This window comes from Castor canadensis, chromosome 2 (assembly GCF_047511655.1).
Source record: "Castor canadensis chromosome 2, mCasCan1.hap1v2, whole genome shotgun sequence".
Classification (NCBI taxonomy): domain Eukaryota; kingdom Metazoa; phylum Chordata; class Mammalia; order Rodentia; family Castoridae; genus Castor; species Castor canadensis.
Window position 1 is genome coordinate 198,940,045 of NC_133387.1, and position 20,523 is coordinate 198,960,567.

General features: G+C 36.8%; 1 protein-coding gene across 2 annotated transcripts in view; it reads right to left on the minus strand.

Moving 5' to 3' along the window:
- Window positions 1-20,523, minus strand: part of Cntn5 (contactin 5) — a 1,105,069-nt gene that overhangs the window by 384,427 nt on the left and 700,119 nt on the right. For both annotated transcript variants that reach the window (XM_074066853.1, XM_074066854.1), the window contains one exon: window positions 117-212. In XM_074066853.1, coding sequence (XP_073922954.1) covers window positions 117-212 — 96 coding nt within the window. The remainder of the gene's footprint in view (window positions 1-116; window positions 213-20,523) is intronic.

A 20,523-nucleotide genomic window follows, 5' to 3' on the forward strand; every position in this document is an offset into this window, starting at 1 on the left:
TCAGTAGTGAGTAGGGTAAAAGATCCTCAATTATGAATTCCCTGTCAATGAGCCATCTACAAAAATGAACATGCAGTAGAGGAGAGCACATAAACATAGAACGGATCCTACCGTACCTGGTGGATGAGGCGGAGGAGAGCACATGAGAACAACCCCCTGGCCTTCCCTCACGGACACTGCACTTCTTGTCCGGCCACTAAAATTTCCCAGATCTGTCAACATAACACAGCATTTAGATGCAAGGCAGAAGAATTTCAAGAATTACCACTATTGTAACTTGTACTTATTTTTCCATTGTTATCCTGACAAAGTTTCTTTTTTGTTTGTTTCCCAGTGATAGGAGGGACTTAAAAATAAATCAGTATTATCAATTTTAAATGTCACAAATTAAATAAATCTATAGTATTCATAGAAATACCACATTTTTATTTCTATTTACAGTATTATAGGAAGAAACTAAGCAGCACATTATCTTATCTCTTAATAATTAATCTTTTTTTAAACAAGCAAAATGCATTCATTCACAGCAAGGAGAGAAATGGAAGTGGTTAGGGGTGCCTGGTGTATAGCCTGTTGCCTCACTGGGAGTCACATTAATAATAGTGTGTAAAACCAAGCATCAACTTGCAAAGTGAGAGAACATTGTAAGCTCTCACAAAATATACTAACAGGAGGAAGGATTTGTTTGCTGTAAGTGTGAGTGTGAAAGTCATGTAACTTCATTTTATGGAAGCTTAAAATGGAGTCTATGAATTAATTATACCCATCAATTTTGATTAGGCTGGGAGTATCACAGTTATTAAAAACATAGAGATAGATGAGGGATGAGAGCATTGGATTCAATTGTCTTCCCTGGAATGATGTTCCATTTCACAATTTGAAGACATTCCTAAAAAGGAGTGCTCCAGAAGGAGATAATGTGTAACTTTATTTGCACTTCCATTCTTACTTATTAATGGAGTCATAACTCAGGACAGATACTTTTTCCCTTCTCTTGAGCTGGGTTAGTAAGATGATTTTATGATAGCTTTTTGCAAAGACAGAACTTAATACTTTCTTAAATAAACATTGTCCCTGAATTCTGGGTCTGTAAAATAATGTCTCCATGGTGAGAAATGCTTTGTAAAATCTTCTGCCATTCATTCCATTATATAAAAATTGTAAGAGATTTTTTACATCTTTTAATTATTTTATCCTAAAGCGGTGTGTTTCATAACAATATAAGTTATAGCCTCAAATTTGATGTTTATTAAACTGACAAATAATGAAATTAATCAAGAGAATTGACTGGATGAATTTAAAGGAGGCAGATTGCCAGGGGAATCTTCTATAGTACTTCTTTTGAGAAGGGTGACAATTTTCTTATTTGTAGAATTTATAGTGCTTGTTAAATACATCCACAATGATGGAGAACTAATAGACAGTGAAGACAGTACCAAAAAAATGGGCAGAAAGACATTCATTGCTCCAGAAAGGGTTAAGGGTTGTATATATTCCTCCAGGTTTTATGGCGAACAGGTAATATTTTTATTCCTCAGCAAAGCTAAAGGGAAGGAACAATCCCAGTTCTACTTTTTTTTGGGTGGGGGGTGGTTATTTGAAAACTACCTACTCTAACTTGATAGTAAAACACAAGCTCATTCATTTTCAATGTACATAACTCACCAAGGTTACCCTTCTGGTCACTATCAGGAAGTAGTATGTTTGCTGGTTTTTGGATTTCCCAGGTATGGATCAGAAGCAAATGAATTGTGTGAGTCATGGTTGTAAATTCATGTTTACTGATTCTTGGGGGGCAGAGACTGTCTTTTTTCCCAGCAGATGATCTTAATATGAACATAAAGGTTAGCAATGCTTCTAATTTGACTTTGACTCTAGCCTTAGAATTATAACACAAGTCATTTGAAAAGGGACTGGGCACTGAAGGGCTTTACTGCATCTCAAAGAACGTGTGGTTTTATCTTTATTGAGTTTATAAATCTTGAAGGGCATTTGGATATTAACCAAATTTCTTAAATTATTTTGACACATTTCCCTAAATTTAGAATTTGTATATTATGACATTTCCAATAGACCTATTATAGTTCAAAGAATATTGTAAGAGAAACAGTCCTAAATTAGTGCCCACTTCTAAGCAATTGAAGTACAGGCATGGCCTAGAAATTAGATACACACAAAAAGAGAGAACTGTAGAATAATTATGACCTGAATTGTGTTTTGAGATCACAGTGACCCAAGAGATCTCACTCAGCTGTAATTGCTCTATTTTGCATCAGCTGTTAATCCAAGTACAATCAAGAGTTTCTCAGATAATTGTCTCTGTGTCATTATTTTCCAGGAACTATAGCACCATCGATACAAAAATAAATGGATATTTTTAATTATAAATAGAACCTTTGCCTTTTTCTTCAAAATGGGAGAGTAGGGCTGGGGGCATGGCTTAAATTCTAGAGTGATTGCATAACATATGCAAGGCCCTGGGTTCAATACCCAGTACAGAAAAAAAAAATCAAGAAGAGTATATGTTTCTCATTTAATTCCTTCCCAGAAAAAAGTGGAGCATTATTATATGTAATGTAAAAGTGGTCTTTGTGCCAGAGAAGATTTCAACTGATCTATTATGAAATTCTTAGTTTGTGTGAAATTAAAAGCTAGCATGAACAGAGTGAAAACAGCTCCTTGTTTCTATGTCATTGTGAACAGAAAGCACAGTTTCTTTCATTTTTTTAACCAGCTGATAATTTTTTAACACAAAGACTATAAAGTAGTGATATTATCAAAATTGTAGATATATTATACTGTGTGTATTTCAGCTCCTTAGAAAATTATAAGCATGTTAAAAACACATTTATACCTCACTAACAACATCAGAAATCTCAGGGCACAACTGTGCAGTTTGGACGCTCATATTATTTCAGTGTATTGTATATTCATGTAGCAAGGAAATAAATGGAAAAAAAGAGTAACACAGATGTGGGATTTAGTTTATTGAAATTTTCCCAGTGTCAAAATTATATGTACATATTTTCTGTTTTTGACCTTTAAGAAAAAAAAAAAGAATGAAAACACAAATCCACATACCAGTTCTCTAAAATTATTCTTTGACTTATAAACTGAAATTAAACTTTTTCTGTAATTACTATAAAGCACGTGACACAGACAAGTAATAGGAGAGTCCCAAGTCTGATCTTTGATTTGACCTTTCTTTCTGAGTTAAAAAATATGTGCAGAATTTAATAGGGAAATTTAAATGGAATTTCTGCTTACAGAATATTTTCACCCGTTCATTCTAGAAGAACCACGCAAAAAAAAAAAAAAGAGGCCTGAAATAAATAAAGCGATTGATATTCATGGATGACAGACTATATTGTGATGCCAAGCATTTTGGCCATATATCAGACAAATTAATAATCATTTCACAAATATTCACACACTGAACACTGGACACCATGCTAACTACTGGTCACAGAAACCCTGAAAAATGAACAATGTGAATACATGAACTAATTGTACCTACTTGGGCTAACTGTCCACAGTTCAGAGGTATCTGTGCCACTAAATAGATGTATGAGCCCAATTGTCACAGCTTCAGCTTGTCACAAACTCATTCATGAGTGACCAATAGCTATCTCCTAAATAAGATCCACAAACACATGTATACCAACATGCACACACACTCTTTCAACTCTTTAACATCCTCCTTCCTTTTCCCTTCCTTTCTTCCCTCCTCCCTCCTTCCCTCCCTCCCTCCCTTCCACCTTTCTTTCTGACTTCTGTTATTGTTTTCTTTCCTAAGTTAAAAAAATAAAAAAACAACGCAACTTCTTTTTTGGGCCAGGACTTACTAAGTTGACCAAGTGCCCTTGAACTTCTAGGCTCAAGGGATCCTTCGGTGTCAGGCACCTGACGATTTGGAACTGCAGGCACTACCACCTGTGACTCACAAGTTTAAATGGATTTAAGAGAGACCAAAGCAAAGACGGTGTCATGATTTTAAGATCAAAGCTTTCTAGTAATTCAGGAGAGGCACCGTTTTACCTGATATTAAGGTCTAAGAGGAAATTCCTCCTGCAAGATTTCACAAGTGGGAGGGATAGTGGGCGGGGTAATTTTACAATCCCATTAGGAAGCCTTTTCATCCCAAGACCCCTGAAGTACGTGTTGTGGGAGTTTCACACACACGCATATGCACTTAAAAAATCAGTCCCCAGAAAGAAGTTTAGACTTTAAAATATTAAAGTACTGGAGAGAAAGTGAAAACAGGAAACTGGCAAAAGGGACAGGCAGAAGGGATTCAGGCACACAGGGTAAGCTGATTTAATCGCTGGGGAGGAGTGAAGGTACGTGGTCATGAAAAGACAGAACCTTATGCAACTATGAGCAAAAGCATGTGGTCCCATCCGTGACCTGGACTCTCCTTTCCTCGTCCTAAATCTTTTCAGAATAAACGGTGGTGTTAGGTTTACGGGAGTTGTGCGTATGGAAGGAACAGAAGCGGAACACTAATTTTGACTTTTGCTTGGCCATGCATTCACTTATCCTGGGGTGGGGCCAGGGAGTTCTAGATTACCAGTGTTCCCACAACTAATTCTAACTTTAAAAATGCTATGGATACGGATATATTTCAGCACATATTGTAAGCATTTTCCTACAAGTGAGAGTTTGACTTGTCACAAAAAGTAAAACCTCTTGAAAGGACAAATCATGTTAGACTAAGTGTCAGAGACTTCAGTTTTAGTTAGCTCCATCTGTAAAAGTGGTTGTAAGATTTCACTGTAGGAAAGACTGAGCGGGAGGACTGGGTGCTCTTTCGGAGGGCCTGTGCAGCTTTCAGTTCTGTAATTGCTATAAAAAGTGGCAAGTTTTCGAACACGGACTTGGTACTTGCTGCTTCATGTGCAAAGTGATTGCATACTGAAGTCTTTCATCAGTTGTATTTGTTGCTCCTGTTATTATTATCATCAGGATTATTCAGGTCATTGGTAGATTTTTTTTGTGTCCTGTGCAAATATCCCGCAATAAACATTGATCAGACTTAATTCAGAAGTTATTTTTGGCCTTCCAAAATGTTGACCAAAAAGGGGAGTGGTGGTGGGAGCAAAAGAAATTGAATAAAAATAATCATAGCAGCTTTCATACCTACACTATGCCAGGCATCCTGGAATTGGAGAGTAGCACTACTGTTCTAAAGATCACTTGGTTTTGGTGGTGTCATTCTGGGGGTTGAGCCCAGCAGCTTGTGTATACTACAACAGTGCTCTATGACTGAGCCACCTACCAGCCCCAAACATCCCTAAATTTATGTGAAAAGAAAATTAAAGAAACCTCTCTGTGCTCTCAGAGTTATTAAATAGTGAGCCGGCAAATCAACAATAATGTGATTGAGTCTAAGGTTTAAAAAAACATATTAGAACAGATGCAATTGAGCATTTCGAAGTTAGAACAAGTTGAGATTAGGAGATTAGCTATAATCTTCAATAAGGGTCTTATGAAAAATCACTTCCTGAAACATGAAAGACAGGAAGGTAAGAAAACTAGTGAGGAATAGAACAAAATAATTCTCATTTATTTTGAAAAGGAATTAAACTAGCACTCTTGAATATATAGCCATTTGTCTGCAAGTGAAATGCAGCAACAGTCTTATCAATAGTTGCTGGGTGTTGATGGCACCCAGGCTGAAAACCATAGGAATATGAAGCTTTGTGGGTTTTTTCTTTTTTTTGCAACTGTGACCTTATAAATTTGTGATTAATTTGTAGGCAGATAGGGCAAGACTAATTATCCACATTTATTGATTTATTAAGTAGGCATTGATCACTAAACTTAAGTAAAATCCCTGGACTACAAACAAGATCTTATTTCAAAAAGGGGGGAAGAGCTTAGAAATTGTAATTCTGAGCATTGGAAATATATATATATATATATAATCACAAACCACAGAGCATGAGCGGGGACTTTAATATTAAAGATATGGAGGGAGGGTGCAATTAGGAAAACCAGCAAGTTGTACAGTGTATCAATTCTTGTAACTTACAGATCTTTAGTCTCTCAGGATTTTAAGGCTTGACTACTTTCTTCAGCTACTTTGTAATTTTTCATTAAATAATTACTTCTTTGCTTATAATCATAACTCCTGTCTTCCCTTCCCTCCGTTTTATTCCCTGGTACACCTTTGACCTTGGTTGAATTAGATTATCAGCCTATTCTTCTCTGATTTGTGCAGGAATGGATGAGAAAAAAATAACATATCAGCCACAATGACTTGTGTCACTCTAAATTCAGAACCAAGAACCTCAGGTAGGTCCTTTGTGCTGTGTGGCAATCCTAGTTTGCTCATAGAATCCATCGTCTCTCTAGAATCCAACAATAGCTATACTATAACCCTGCCTTCAAAACAACCTCCTGCCCCTTCCCTTACTTCTTCCTTTCCTAACTAATGCAGGAAAGAGATGTGATCTAAAAACAACATCACAAGGCATCACAATCACAAGGCACCTGTGATATATGACTTAGACTCCTTTTTTTTTGGTGGGGCTAGGGTTTGAGCTGAAGGCTGCATGTTTGCAGAATAGGCACTCTACTGCCTGAGCCCCACCTCCAGTCCATTTTACTTGCTAATTTCAGAGATGGGGTCTTGTGAACTATTTTCTGGGAATGGCTTTGAAAAAGGATTCTCCTGATCTCAGCCTCTCAAGTAGCCAGGGTTCCAGGTGTGAACCACCGGCATCCAGTCCTAGTCCTAGATTCCCTTTTGCTGAAGGACTTGTGCCCCCCACTGTCAGTGGTTCTGATGATAGACAGCCTTAGGTGACTGCTTTCATTGAAGAGAACCACCTCTCCCAAGGGTGCTGCTGGGGACAGCCCACAGCCATGACTGATCATTCAGTGACCACCATGGTCACACTCCAGTCAACCTTAATGAACCATTCTAGCTTTAGAGAACTTCTTGCTTTGAGAAGGGGCTGCTGTTGAGCCTGTATTGCAGACAGAATTATCCCCTTCCACTCTCAGTCTACACCATTCCATAGATTATCTTACCTAACCCTTGTATTTGAACTTATGTGTACACTAAAGATGTCCCAAACTTGGTTTGTTCCTGGATACCTCCTTTGTCTGGCAATATGGATACATATGTGTGTGTGTTTGTACACACACAAGCACACACACACAGCGTTTACCTCACATTTCCACATGACTAAAGGCATTATAAACATACTCTAATGGAGTTCCCCTTTCAACCCACAAAGCTACCTGCCATATTTCTTATAAAAATAAATAATTACATTCTTCTAGTTGCTAATACAAATTTCAGAATTCTTCTGTGGTTCACATAAATCTCTCACAACCCATATACAATCATGAGAAAGTTTTATTGATACCGTTTGATAATGTATCTAAAATCCAAGATTCCCACGCTCCTGTACAGCTTTTATATAGAACTCTTGACCTCTGTTATTGGAATATTCACTCTAGTGGCGTTCCTGACTCTCCCTTCACTCCTTTTCACTCTGTTTTCAGCCCAGCAGTCATAGTGATTGTTTTAAAATGAAGTTATCTGATGTGCTATACATTCCTTTTTATCTTAGTGGAAAAGCAAAACTACTTTAGATGGTGCCCAGGTCCATCTGTGTAGCCTCTTGATGCTATTTCTTACTGTGTTCCCATAGCTCCCTCTATTCCAGCACTGTTGTCTTTGCTTTTCAGCAAACATGGTAGGTATTGTGTTGCTTCAGAAGTGCTATACTTCTTGTGTCCTCCAACTGGAGCAGTCTTCCCCCAAGATATAATCATATTCCTGTCTACATGCCCTACTTAATATTTCTTTCTTTTCTTCCACTTTGTTTCATTAATTTGTTCTCAGGGGTTTTGTCTGCGTTTGACATCATATTACTCCCAGCCCTTGGCCTAGCTGTTCTCTCTGCCTGGATTCTTCTTTTCTTCCCAAGCATTTCCTGGATCTCTCTAGCTTTGTGCAGGCCTTTGTTGGAATAAGAGTCACCATTGCAAAGAAGTCACCCTCAATCACTAGGTTCTTTGTTTCCGGTCTCCTGATTTCTATTTTCCCTCTTTTTTGTGACACTGGCAATTAAACCCAGGATCTCACAGATGCTAGGCAACTGGTCTACCACTGAGCTAGTCAGCAGCCATGTATCTGTTCCACTGCATCTGCCTTCGTTATACGGATCAACACATGTGTCATCATTCAATGGATTTAAACCTTACATTCTGCCTCCTCAACCCCATTACAATTCTTGGAAAAGGACACTTTGTTTTGTCACTGCTTAGAATAAGGATGAGTGCCCAACAAATAATCACCAAATAAGTAATTGAATCAATAAACACTTGCATCGTTAATATTTAAGAATTTCAGTTTTGAAGTTTCTAAATGTTGAAATATCCTCCAATTATTAAAACACTTTTTTCAAAATTATAATACCATAAGAGATAAAGTTACCAATAAATACTGAACTTAAGAAATAACATTGAAGCAAGGTGCCAGTGACGCAAGCCTGTAATCCGAGCTTTGTAGGAGGCTGAGATCAGGAAGACTGCAGTTCAAGACCAGCCAGGCAAATAGTTTCCAAGAACCCATCTCCGTGAAAATTTTAGACAGATATATCACCCTGATCTCAATTAAAAGACCAAATAGGTTTTTTTTTTCTAAATACTTGAGGTATATACAATATTTGGGGATCATCTACAAAATTATGCAAATTAACACTCATTAAATAGGAGAGTAATGCCATTACAGAATGGTCATCTTTGATGAGCTCTTTCACCTCTAATGTGTTAGCCTCCCTCTGTAGAATGATGATATTAAAAAAAAAGCGATAAATACAGTTAATGTACCTACAGCATGTAGCACTACACACAGAGTTCATAGTCATTGGAAGCAGTCAGTGTTACCATTATTAATTACTATTGTCAGGGGAATCACTGACTTTAATGGAAATCTTAACTCTCTTACTAGTTAGCTATGCAACTTGTGGCCACAGCGCTTACCCTCCCTGAGATTGCTTCTCTGTATCAGGGATTTGGGTTCCTTTTGAGAGAGAAACCCACATGATTGTGAGGCTGTGCAGCATCAGGTAACAGCGATGGTGGAACTGAGATAAATCAAAGAGCCGTGCCTCACACAAAGGCATTTGTACCTATTTTGTACACACGTAGGTGGAAGATTCAGCTTCAAGAAGGACATCTTTTCACACCTGTACTAGGTGATCCTTCCTGGACTAGATGATTCTTTTTTTTTTGTACTTCCTTTTTTGAGGTACCAGGGTTTGAACTCAGGGCCTTGTGCTTGCTAGGCAGGTGCTCTACCACTTGAGCCACGTCTCAGTCCTTATTTACTTTAGTTATCCTTAGATAGGCCCACGTTTGCCTGGGCCAGCCTGGGACACAATCCTCCTCCATGCCCTCTGTACAGCTGGGATTACAGGCATGCACCACCATCCCAAACCTACATTATCTCTTAGATGTTAAATTTTCCATCACTTTAATTCACAGCCTATCACTACAACTTAAATCTTATATTCAGAAGTGATTTCAATGTGTGTGAATAGATGCATATACATCTCTGTGAAAGGTTATTCCTAGTACCCACTGCTATAATGAGAAAAAAACCAGATTTTTTGTTTTGCATTTAGATTTCGATAATCAATAATTTTGCATTTAGATTTCAATAATGAAACAGAAATAGTGTCATCAGCAAAAGAGTAGATACCACTTGTCTATAAGGTCACATTTTTCTTTAGTTTCATGGTGTTTAGACTGAGAAGAAGAAACATAAAATGTTGCTAAAATGAATATTCTATTACAATTCAGGAAAAGTGTCGTCTTTATCCTCTAAATTATACATTAGTAGACTTTATATCCAAATTGTCATGAATTACATTTCATTTCAAATTCTTTTATATAGTGTGTGACATATAATAGGCAATGTGTATTTTAAAGTAAAAATGTTTTTAATATATACAATGTATTCATGGACCCAGTTCCAATTATGCAGTTTAGGAGATAAGAATAAGGAAGATGAATCCAGTGGTATACTTTGGGGGCAGGTGACAGTTGTCTGTTTGTCAAGATTTCAGCCTTCTTTTGTAGAATATAGAGAAAGTTAGAATGCAGTAGTACCTCCTATCAGACAGATGGTGATAGGATGGTTTACAGAATTACTATAGAAGTTAAGCTCTTCTCTTTTCTGGGAACTCTCAGTGGCTCTTTCTGAACTTAAAAATCAAGTATATTTGCCTTACTGCCTGGACACTTGTGGGAAATAACCAGGTGTTCATAGCTGGGAGTGCTTTTTGGATTGGGGAGATGGTAGCTACCCCTTTGTCTATAAGAGATTTCTCTCCCCCATTCCCACTCCTCCAGAAAAATTTAACGATGGACCACTACTTAAAATAGTTCTTTTAGACAAGACAATTATTTCTTTTCTGCATATCTAATGAAAAATAGAATTTATTGTTGAGTTGATTTTTTAAGATAGTTTCTGTGACTGAATATAAAATTAGGCTTTCAATCTAAACAGTGTGTATTTTAGTAGTATAGCATCTTTTCCCTTTCCAAATCAAACCTAATGCCAAATTGCTTAAGAATCTCTGTAATGGTTTCACTTGCTTTTTACTTTATTTATACCGATGTTTTCCATAGTCAGTTCACATGTATGCTTGATGTTTTACCCTGCTGAATATTTTTCCAGCTGCTGTGTATATTTCAGAGCACTTAGAATGGTCCTGGTCCTCATGTTAGAGGGGTCCAGATATAAATTGCTTGCTTTTTTGATTCCCTTAGCTCATTTGCTCTTGTGCTGTTAAATCAAGCAATGCAGACTTGCATTTTTTTATTTTATCAGCCATAACCTCAACAGCTCTATCTGAATAATTTACACTTTGTTTAATTAAAAAATCTCAGGCAGCTGCTTCATTTCATAACTCAGATGACTAGTGATCAATTTTCATCCTATTTTGCCTTGTGGCTAAAACTTCATGCTTTTGCCTTAGAGCATATCTCCTCCCTCTGCCCGTGGACCAGTTGTTTCCTTCTATTATTCAATTATCTCATGAAGTTTTAATGTGTAACTTTGTTTAGGTTGAATTGATATGGAGTTATCTTTTGATAATACTCAAATTTTAGGGAGGATCCTATTTACTGTTCAGTGACTTATAGATTTCACAGCATGACAATGGTGAGATAAAATAAAACCAAGTTACTTCAGGTCAGACCTCAGGTCATGGACAGTGTATCCCTGGTGGCTGATATTCAATAACTGGTTGTTGAATAATTGAATAAATAAATAAGTGATATGTATATTTTAAAAGGTAATTGTTACATATTGAACTATTTTCTTCTTACATGAATTATTCTTCTTGCAATTATTATTAGAGAGGTAGGGTATTTGCAGTCTAGGACGTGACTTTTAGAGTCACAAAGATGCTGATTGGAATTATGTCTGTTCCATTCCCACCCATGAAACCCTGAACACACCTTAGTTTCCTTACCTAAATATATAGGGATAATAATAATCTCTAAATTAATCTCTAATCCTCAAAATTATCAATGAACAAAACTTGCAATTTATCTCACAATAAGACTTAGCTGATAGTAAACCCTTGATCTATTTTAGTAGTTATTATCTCAAATGAAGAGCTGAATATTTATCTTTGTATCCAGCACCTGGGATGTTCAGTTTTATCCACTTATTTTTCTGTATTAAATAAACATTTAATACAGTTGACTACCTACTGTATGCCATGCACTGGGTGAGGCCATTCATGTTCATGAATGAGTGAGCTGAGGGTAGCTGAGTTTAGAGTTAGGGAAAGGGTAAGTCACCCAATGTTCTTGAACAGAGAATATTTGACCAATAATAGTCTCTCAGAAAATTGTGACAATCCTAGAGGACTATAGTTCAGATATCACTTCAAATCAGTCTTTTAAAAGATAGGATGACAACCATTTATTGAATACCTTCTATCTACCCAACACTACAATGTGAGCTTTTCTAAAACATCTCATTAAGTACTCTTATTGTTCTAAAGAATTGTTTTTTTTGCTAGTGAGGAATTAATGTCCAGAGACATGATACCCATCTCCCACTGTCACACAGCCAGTGACAGAGGTGAGACGTGAAGTAGCGTATAGGACCCTGAGCCCACATTTAGAATCACTGCAGAGACATTTTGACCTCATAGGGATGGCAGCCCTGTTATGGAGACATGAGTGAGGTGAGCAGGGAAAGAGGGATGAGAAAGTCAATTTTAAGGGAACTATAAAAGAGGAAGCCCAGAGCCTTAATTTAATAGACATTAATCAAGAACCTACCATGCTGAAGAGCTATACTAGTTTGCTGAAGACGGGATACAAGTAACACATGGCATCTGCCTCAAGAAACTCATTTGCTCAGTCAATCATTCTTTTTAATCAAATATATATTAAATGCCTACTCTATTTTAAGTTTTTATAGGGAGTATAGAGTACTGAAAAATATTGAAATTACCTTTCAGATAGCAGTCACTGATTTCTTTATTCATTTTTAAAAAGAATATTCCCAGGAATTAAGTATTGTCTGTGAAATAAGCACTATATCTTTTCAAATTTCTCTTTGTTAAAGCTCACAAATTTCATCTGTATTTTGATGGTTCTTGATTTTTCCAGACATAAAAATCTAATATTCCCAAATGAGGATATTTTTAAACATTTAAACATTTATATCCTCTGTTTTTCTTATTTCAGTTATCTTACAGAATCAGTTAAAATTTCAAGACCAAGTTACATGAGAAATTAAAAATCACTTTTGCTCCTTTAGTGGAAATAACTTTAGTTATTTCTCTATTCAGTATGATTATATTTGTTTCAAATTAGAGAGGATTAATGAAATTAAAAGTTTCACCAAGAACTTGTACTTCAGCAGGGTGCCGTTGCCTCACACCTGTAATTCTAGCTACTGAGGAGGGAGGATCACGGTTTGAAGCCAGCCCAGGCAAATAGTTTGAGAGACCCAATCTGGAAAAACCCTTGGCTAAAAAAGGGCAAGTAGAGTGGCTCAAGGTGTAGGTGCAGAATTCAAACCCCAGTACTGCAAAAAACAAACACAAAACTTGTATTTCACTAAACTTTTTAAAGGTAAAGAATTTAAGTTGAATCTATTAGCTTTTTAACATTTAATAAAAAATCAAATTTTAAGGTATATATTTCTGTGCTATATCACGTTAAGTGGTTTCTTATTATGTCATTTTTTGATTCCTAGAAAGTTAAAGAATTAATAAAGCTGATTACTTCTACCATCTTTTCCAGCTTTTCGTTGATATTTCAATACTGCTTGATGTTCTCATTTTCTTCGTTTTAAGGTCTAGATTCTGCATATGAGAGAAAACATTCGACATTTTTTTTTCCCTAAGTCTGGCTTGTTTTGCTCAATGTGATGGTCTTCAGTTCCATTTATTTTTCTGTAAATGACATCATTTCATTCTTTCTTATGGCTGAGTAATACTCCATTATGTATGTATGCCACATTTGTTTACTTTACCACTAATGCATAAAGGTTCAAAGTTTTTATACTTCCATTGTTGGCTAAGCTTGTTCTTAGTATAAAATTACTCACTCCTTCCTCTCTGGGAGCCCTCACTCTTGTTTCATCCTCCCGCAGAGCTGCTGTTCCACATCAGGCCTCACAGGTATGCACACAAAGATGAGCACGCTCTCATACCCTGAATGTTTACTTCACTGAAACTTTAGTTTAGTTTAGTGTCACCTCTAACCTGAACTCCAGGTGATCTCTCTCCTGTGATATAATATGTGCATACATACCAGCTGTTTCTCTCTTTGGCTTCATTTTAACGGTAAATAGCTTTTTACAATTATTTGTTAAATGAATGACTCCCCTTGGTAAGCATCAGGATGGGTGTAGGAAGAATCTCAAACACAAAGCCGGTCATGAGAACTCAATCAAGGAGCACCTCTGTGTGGGTTGTACCTGGTCTCATACCTACTACTGACCATCTCTGCTTGTATTTTTTGCTGGAATGTATTTTGCCTATTTTGCTATACAAAAAATATACATTTTTTGTATGGTTCTTTGGTGTAACAGAAGATGTAAACAGCACATAGATAAAAAAATTAGTAAGTTAAAGGAGTCTGAGTTTTAATAGGCAATTTAATATGGCTTCTTGTATTGTCACAGTGGATGAACCTGATCTTATTTTGCTATGTGATTTTTAAAGTTTTAATAGATTCTTTTCTCTATACTCAATATATATTTTACTTGTCTTAGCTTTATTATAAAGTGGTATGTGCACACACAGTTACAGTTACCTCCCTCTCATGTATCTATTACATTTCTTCTTTGCTTTTTTAAAACCCTCTCACATTGTTCAGAACACATATTTACAATTCTATTAATGAGGAATGGCATGGCAACATTTTAGTCTCTGTTTTTCAAAAGGAGAAATTTACCAAGACTTAAAATCACCTTGAATGAGTACAATATGGTGTAGAACAAAACAAAATTTAATATGTTATTATAGTTTACACTAGACATTTCTGCTTTCAACATTTTTGACCTTCTCCTCCCCAGTGTAAGCAAGACTAAATTAAATTCTGTAATTAACTGAGCTAAAAGTGAACTACTTAACACACTAAAACTTTGGACATTTTTGAACCTTTAGGACTTTTACAAACAGATAATTTTTGCCATATATAGACAGGAAAATAAACTTCTTTGATTTGTGTTTTTTGGTTATCATTTCCTTCTAAGAAGGGACACTGCTCCACAATCATGTAGTGTTTGGTGCAGAGGAGAGAGGGGTGGGTTGGCTAATTTTGCTTTCAGTTTTTAGATGAAACACTTAAAAGTCTTTTCTTGGTCAATGTCGTTTGCCACAATAGGTCAATTATAGAACTTTTCACAGAATATTGTGAGCTCCATGTGGTGCAGTCAACTCCATTTCACCTTCAAACCTTTACTTCAGTTTCAGTTTCTAGTTCTCATTTGGTCTTGGGTACTTCTCTTGTCTCTTTATCTTTTATTTTCTTTCCTAATTTTCATTCCTTGTCCTCTTCATTTTAAGAACTTTTTCATCTTTATAGTTCAGAGAGAATAATCACAGAAAGGTATTGGAAGCAGTAGCCATTACTTCTATTGTGCTTAAGTTTCTTACAGTCCTGCTTGTCATTTTCCTTATTTGATACTTTTTTCCCCTGAAAATCCATATTGTGGGCTTGGCATGGTGGCACACTTCTGTAATTCTAGCACATGGGAGGTTGAAGCAGGAGGATCGTGATTTGGGGGACAGCCTGGACTACAAAGCAAGAACCTGTCTCAGGAAAAACAAAACAAAACAAAAAAACCAAGCAATATTGTGGATATTTTATTCTTTCTTGAAGAACTATCTGTACACTTGATATTTGCCAGCAGACAGGATAATTTTTGTTTCACTTACTATACGTAGCAACTGTCTGTCTTAGGTCTCTATTTGGCAAGTCAGTGTTTACAAGCGGGTTCAAGTTCTCTCGTCCAGCAGACATTCACCTAGGATACCTTGTTGGGTGATGGGAAGGCCTTATCTTTTATCTTGCATGCTAGTTTTTCATACTGAAATGATGCGGGATCAGTAAAATCACAGTTCTCAATTATCTAGTGTCCCAGATTTTTATATCCTAGTGCTCCACCTTCAGCAACTTTTTCACTAGGATTTCATAATTGACCTTCAATGTTCCTCCTCCAGTCTGCCCTATGCTTCCTACACTGTACACAGGAGGCCCCACTGACAAACTGTTGTGAAAACATAGAGGAAGTAGAGAAAAATTACTTTGGCGACTGAGCAGCAAGCACCAACATTGTAATGTCTTGAGGCACAAGCAATGTGTCTTTGATCTTTGTTCTAATCCAACTTCATGAGATAAGATTTAAGTATTCCTAATCCAACACCACATAGCTTATATTTCATGTAAATTTCTCCCCAATTTGGTATTAGATTTTCAGATGATCATAGCATTAGAGTTGTAGCTAGAATTTGCATTTCCTTTTATAATCACTGGTACTTTATTAGAAAAACGAGAAAAACTGTTCAAGGAGTAGATAACAGAAAGTCATTTTTAGTGGGCTACTAACATTCAATTTTCCAAAAGTTACTGATCTAGTTGTTACAAATTCATATATTTTCTTATTGCCAATGCCTATCACAATACATTGGGATTTTGTTTATTTTTTCAGTTTTAGTTATAGTTTTGCAGCTGATGATAATAAGTATATGAAGTAAATGGTCTGTAAAATCTGAAATTCTTCAGTTACTACTTCCCAGTTGTTTTTTTTAGGTTTTGGTTAGCAAGAGTCACTAATATCACCTTCATGACTCTGTTGCATTTATAGACCTCCATACTGAGATTACAACATTGAAATTAAACTCTGGTATTTTGATAATGGATATGCCTAGGACTAAAACCTTACTTCTTTGGAAGTGAAGAAAGAACATTTGCTTCGTGAACACTGAAAACTTTACCTGTGAAGAGAGGACTTGGAAATGTGAAATATGCCACCTTGAGGACTAAATTCAGACCCCAGGAAAACCTGTACACCACTGAAATAGGTGGGGAGAGGAAGTGGAAGAAGCTGGTGTCCTGTCCTGTCCTTACCTCAACACTCTGACAGTTATGCTGGACAGTTAGCAATCATTGCAGTCTCTGTGACCAAAGACCTGGTGGCATACAATAAATGTTTATTGAATAAAGAAACAGCCAGATGCTAACAGTAAGGAAATGCTATCACTGGTAAATTTTCTTAACTCATGGTTCAGCAAGAGAGAAGATTTTCAAAGTCTTTCTTAATGTTATTTGAATTGTCTATTATTTGCCAATAATAATAATCACTTAATGTTTAGGTTGCAAGAATTATTTAACTTATGGTAATAAGAAGTAAGTGCATTTGCCATTTTTAGCATAGTTTTGGAATTTATAGTTGGAGCAGAAAAGTGAAAATCTTGGTCTTCCTTATATTGGTATAGTAACATGAAAAAATGGGAATATAATGATAAAATTCTCATTTATTTGGAATGCTACATGGGAGATTTATCTATTTCCCCAATTAAAATTTTTAATCATTTCTGTGTATCAGTATGGATTCATAGATATTTATGGGATACTTTAGGTTATAATCCAATACTGCTTTATTTCACCTCTGAGTATTCATGAATCACTGGACAACAAATTCTATTTGTAAGGCATGATGCCATCAGTGCCACAGGCTTATTCTTGCCAGCTTTCCACCCTGTCAAATCTTGTAGAAATAAATAAGATAATACTTGTGATGATGGTGATAACGGACAAGACTGATGGGAACAGCTGAATACATTGAATGCCTGTTTTCGCCAATGACAGTGTTAGGCATTTTACATGAAGTATCTTCTCTATAACCCTGAACTGCATCTTCCTCATTTAATAAATTGTGTAGTGTATGTTTAGAGAAGTTAAACTCGCCCTAGTCACTCACACTATAGGCAGGATTCACACTCCAGAGCATGAGGCACTCAGCTACACTATAATTACTCACCTCTGAGCATTTTGGTCTGGGTGACACTAAAAATAATATCCTATTAGATATTTCTTTTCTTTCTCCCTCTGATCCTTTAGCCATTTTGCTATGATGCTCCTCATTGCTGAGAGCTCACTATCAAGAATAAATTGAAGTTAAGCAAGTGTGAATTGGCCGGAGAGCTTTGGTTTATAACTAAAAATAAGCCAACTCCTGCTCTTTTGTGATTCCCCAGTTGTTCCCTGATAGTACCCTGGCATGTTGTCACAGCACCACAAGCTTAATAGGCAGCTTGCTGTTGTCAACAGCCCGTCAATCCTAACATGAGTCTCTGTGTCTTCTGAGGCATCTAAGTTCACATATTGTTAGAGTAACACCAACACTTCAGCCTTGTCAAGGAGTGTTAATTGCAAAGAAAGACGAAAACACTTCAGCTGTGCTTTACTTCTCTTCAGCAATGCAGGAAAATAATAGAGTAGGTATCCATCTCGTATGACAGACTGAGTCATGGATAATGATAACTACATCTAACATCTAACAAGCATGAGTGTGTCAGAGACTGTGCTCTAGCTTTCTGGGCATCCTTTCCTTCTGTTTTAAGAGTAGCTCAATGAGGAGGAAACTTGTGTAAACCTCATTTTAGATGGCAGCATTAAAACAATAAATAAATTCCCCAGGACACGCAGCTAGGAAGTTGCAGAGTTGAAATTCCAATAAAATTTACTTGGCCATGCTCTTAATCATTATGTAATACTTCTTCACTGCTGGAATACCAGTTCTAAAAGATTTATAAATCTCAGTTCACATTTGGAGAATTACTATATCCACCAGCTTTCATAAGCGATTCTCCCTCTGGTCTCATTAACAGAGACCAAGCACATCATTGGTCAAACCATGGTGGGAGCCTTGGCAGTCATGTTTGATGGCCTGTTGAAAACTGGATGAGAGAATGTGTAGATGACAGTCCAAAGAAATACATGATGTTTTCATTATATATTAATTGTATAACATATGGCATGACCAAAATAATTTATGCAGCATAATTATGATTTATGAAAAGCTTAAATGAATGCCCATGCACCAACCACAGTGTTTAAGAAACAGAATTTTACTAGTCTGATTGAGCTTTCTTATTGCTGTCTCTTTCTACCCCTCTACATTCTTTCTGCCCTCTTCTTAATCAGCATTTTGATTTTTGTGCTTGATCATTCATATCTTTAAATCTCACATATGCTTATCATAAAACATATTCTTTACATTTGAATTTTACAGCCAGGCACTGGCAGCTCATGCCTGTTTTTCCAGCTTCTTGAGAGGCTGAGATTTTGAGAGGTTGAGATTGGGGGCATTGTGGTTCAAGACCAGCCCAGGCAAAAACCCGTCTCAACCTATAGCTTGGCCTGGTGGCACATGTCTGTCATCTCATCCTCACAGAAGGCTGAGATTGAGAAGGTTGTGCTTCCATGCTAAACTAGGCAAACATGGTTGCAAGAGCCCATTTCAGAAGAAAAAGTTGGGTGTAGTGCTGCAAGCCTGTGATCCTAACTCTGGCAGGAAGTGTGAAATAGAATGGTGGTCCAGGCCTGGCTGGCCTGGGCTAAAAGCAAGACCCTATCTCCAAAATAACTAGAGAAAAGAATGGCTGGAGTTGTGGCTCAAGCAGTAGAGTGCCTGCCTAGCAAGTGTAAAGCCCCAAGTTCAAATACCAGTGCTGCCGTAAATAATGAATTTGATGAAAGTGATGTTCACAAAGGGCATTGTGTGTGTGTGTGTGTGTGTTTTGGAGGTTGGCTCATGTAGCCTCTCTCCTGCTGGGTCAGGCAAAAGCCTTTAGCTCCACCTTGGTGTCCCCCAAACACTTAGGCTGTTTCTCCTAGGAACCTCTTATTTTTTCCTAAAATGTAATCCACAATCCTTCCTTTAGTTAAAACTGTTGGTGGCACAATCTCAGGTTTTCTTTATTTGCAGTTTTAGAAACCCCTATTCTTGAGAGCTAATTTGTCAGAGTTGAGAATTGCAGGTTGATGGTGTTTTAGTTTGGCGTTTTGAGGGCGTTTCCTTTCCCAGTCTTTTTTTTTTCATTTTTTAAAAATTTCTTTTATTCATATGTGGATACAATGTTTGGGTCATTACTCTCCTCTTCTCCCCGCCCCCTCCCTTTCCCCATGCTCCCTCCCTCTCCCCACCACTACCCTCGCTTCCAAGCAGAAACTGTTTTGCCCTTATCTCTAATTTTATTGAAGAGAGAGTATAAACATTAATAAGGAGGACCAAAGGTTTTTGCTAGTTGAGGTAAGGATAGCTATACAGGGAGATTCCTAGCATTGCTTCCATGTACATATGTGTTACATTCTAAATTGATTCTTCTCAAACTGACCTTTTCTCTAGTTCCTGGTCCCCTTCTCTTCTTGGCCTCTATTGCTTTAAAGTTTCTGCATTAGTTCCTTTGCGTTGAGGACATCAAAAGCTCTCTTGTTTTTTTGGGTTACCTAGCTATCTTCATACCTCCCTTGTGTGCCCTCACCTTATCGTGTGATCAAAGTCCAATCTTGTTGTGTTTGCCCTTGATCTAATGTCCACATATGAGGGAGAACATACGATTTTTGGTCTTTTGGGCCAGGCTAACCTCACTCAGAATGATGTTCTCCAGTTCCAGTCTTGTATCATTGCTGCTGAAGAGCTGTCATTCTGAAGGTGCTCCGTCTTTTCTCACTGTCTTTAGGGTCCTTGCCTCACCTGTTCTATACTTTCACCACTGATATTTTTCTTATTCATGCTGTTCAGTGCATGGTGTGTCCACAGTATCTGTGGGATCATCCATTTCACCAGTTTTGGAAAATTCTCGGCCATTCTATCTTCAAATATTTGTTCTTTCACTATATATTTTATTCTTATTCTATCTCTTTTATTCATTAGTGTATTTCATTTTAAAAGTTATATTTTATTCTTTTTAAAAATTTATGGTCAACTTGGACAGTGTCTTTGTTCTTGTC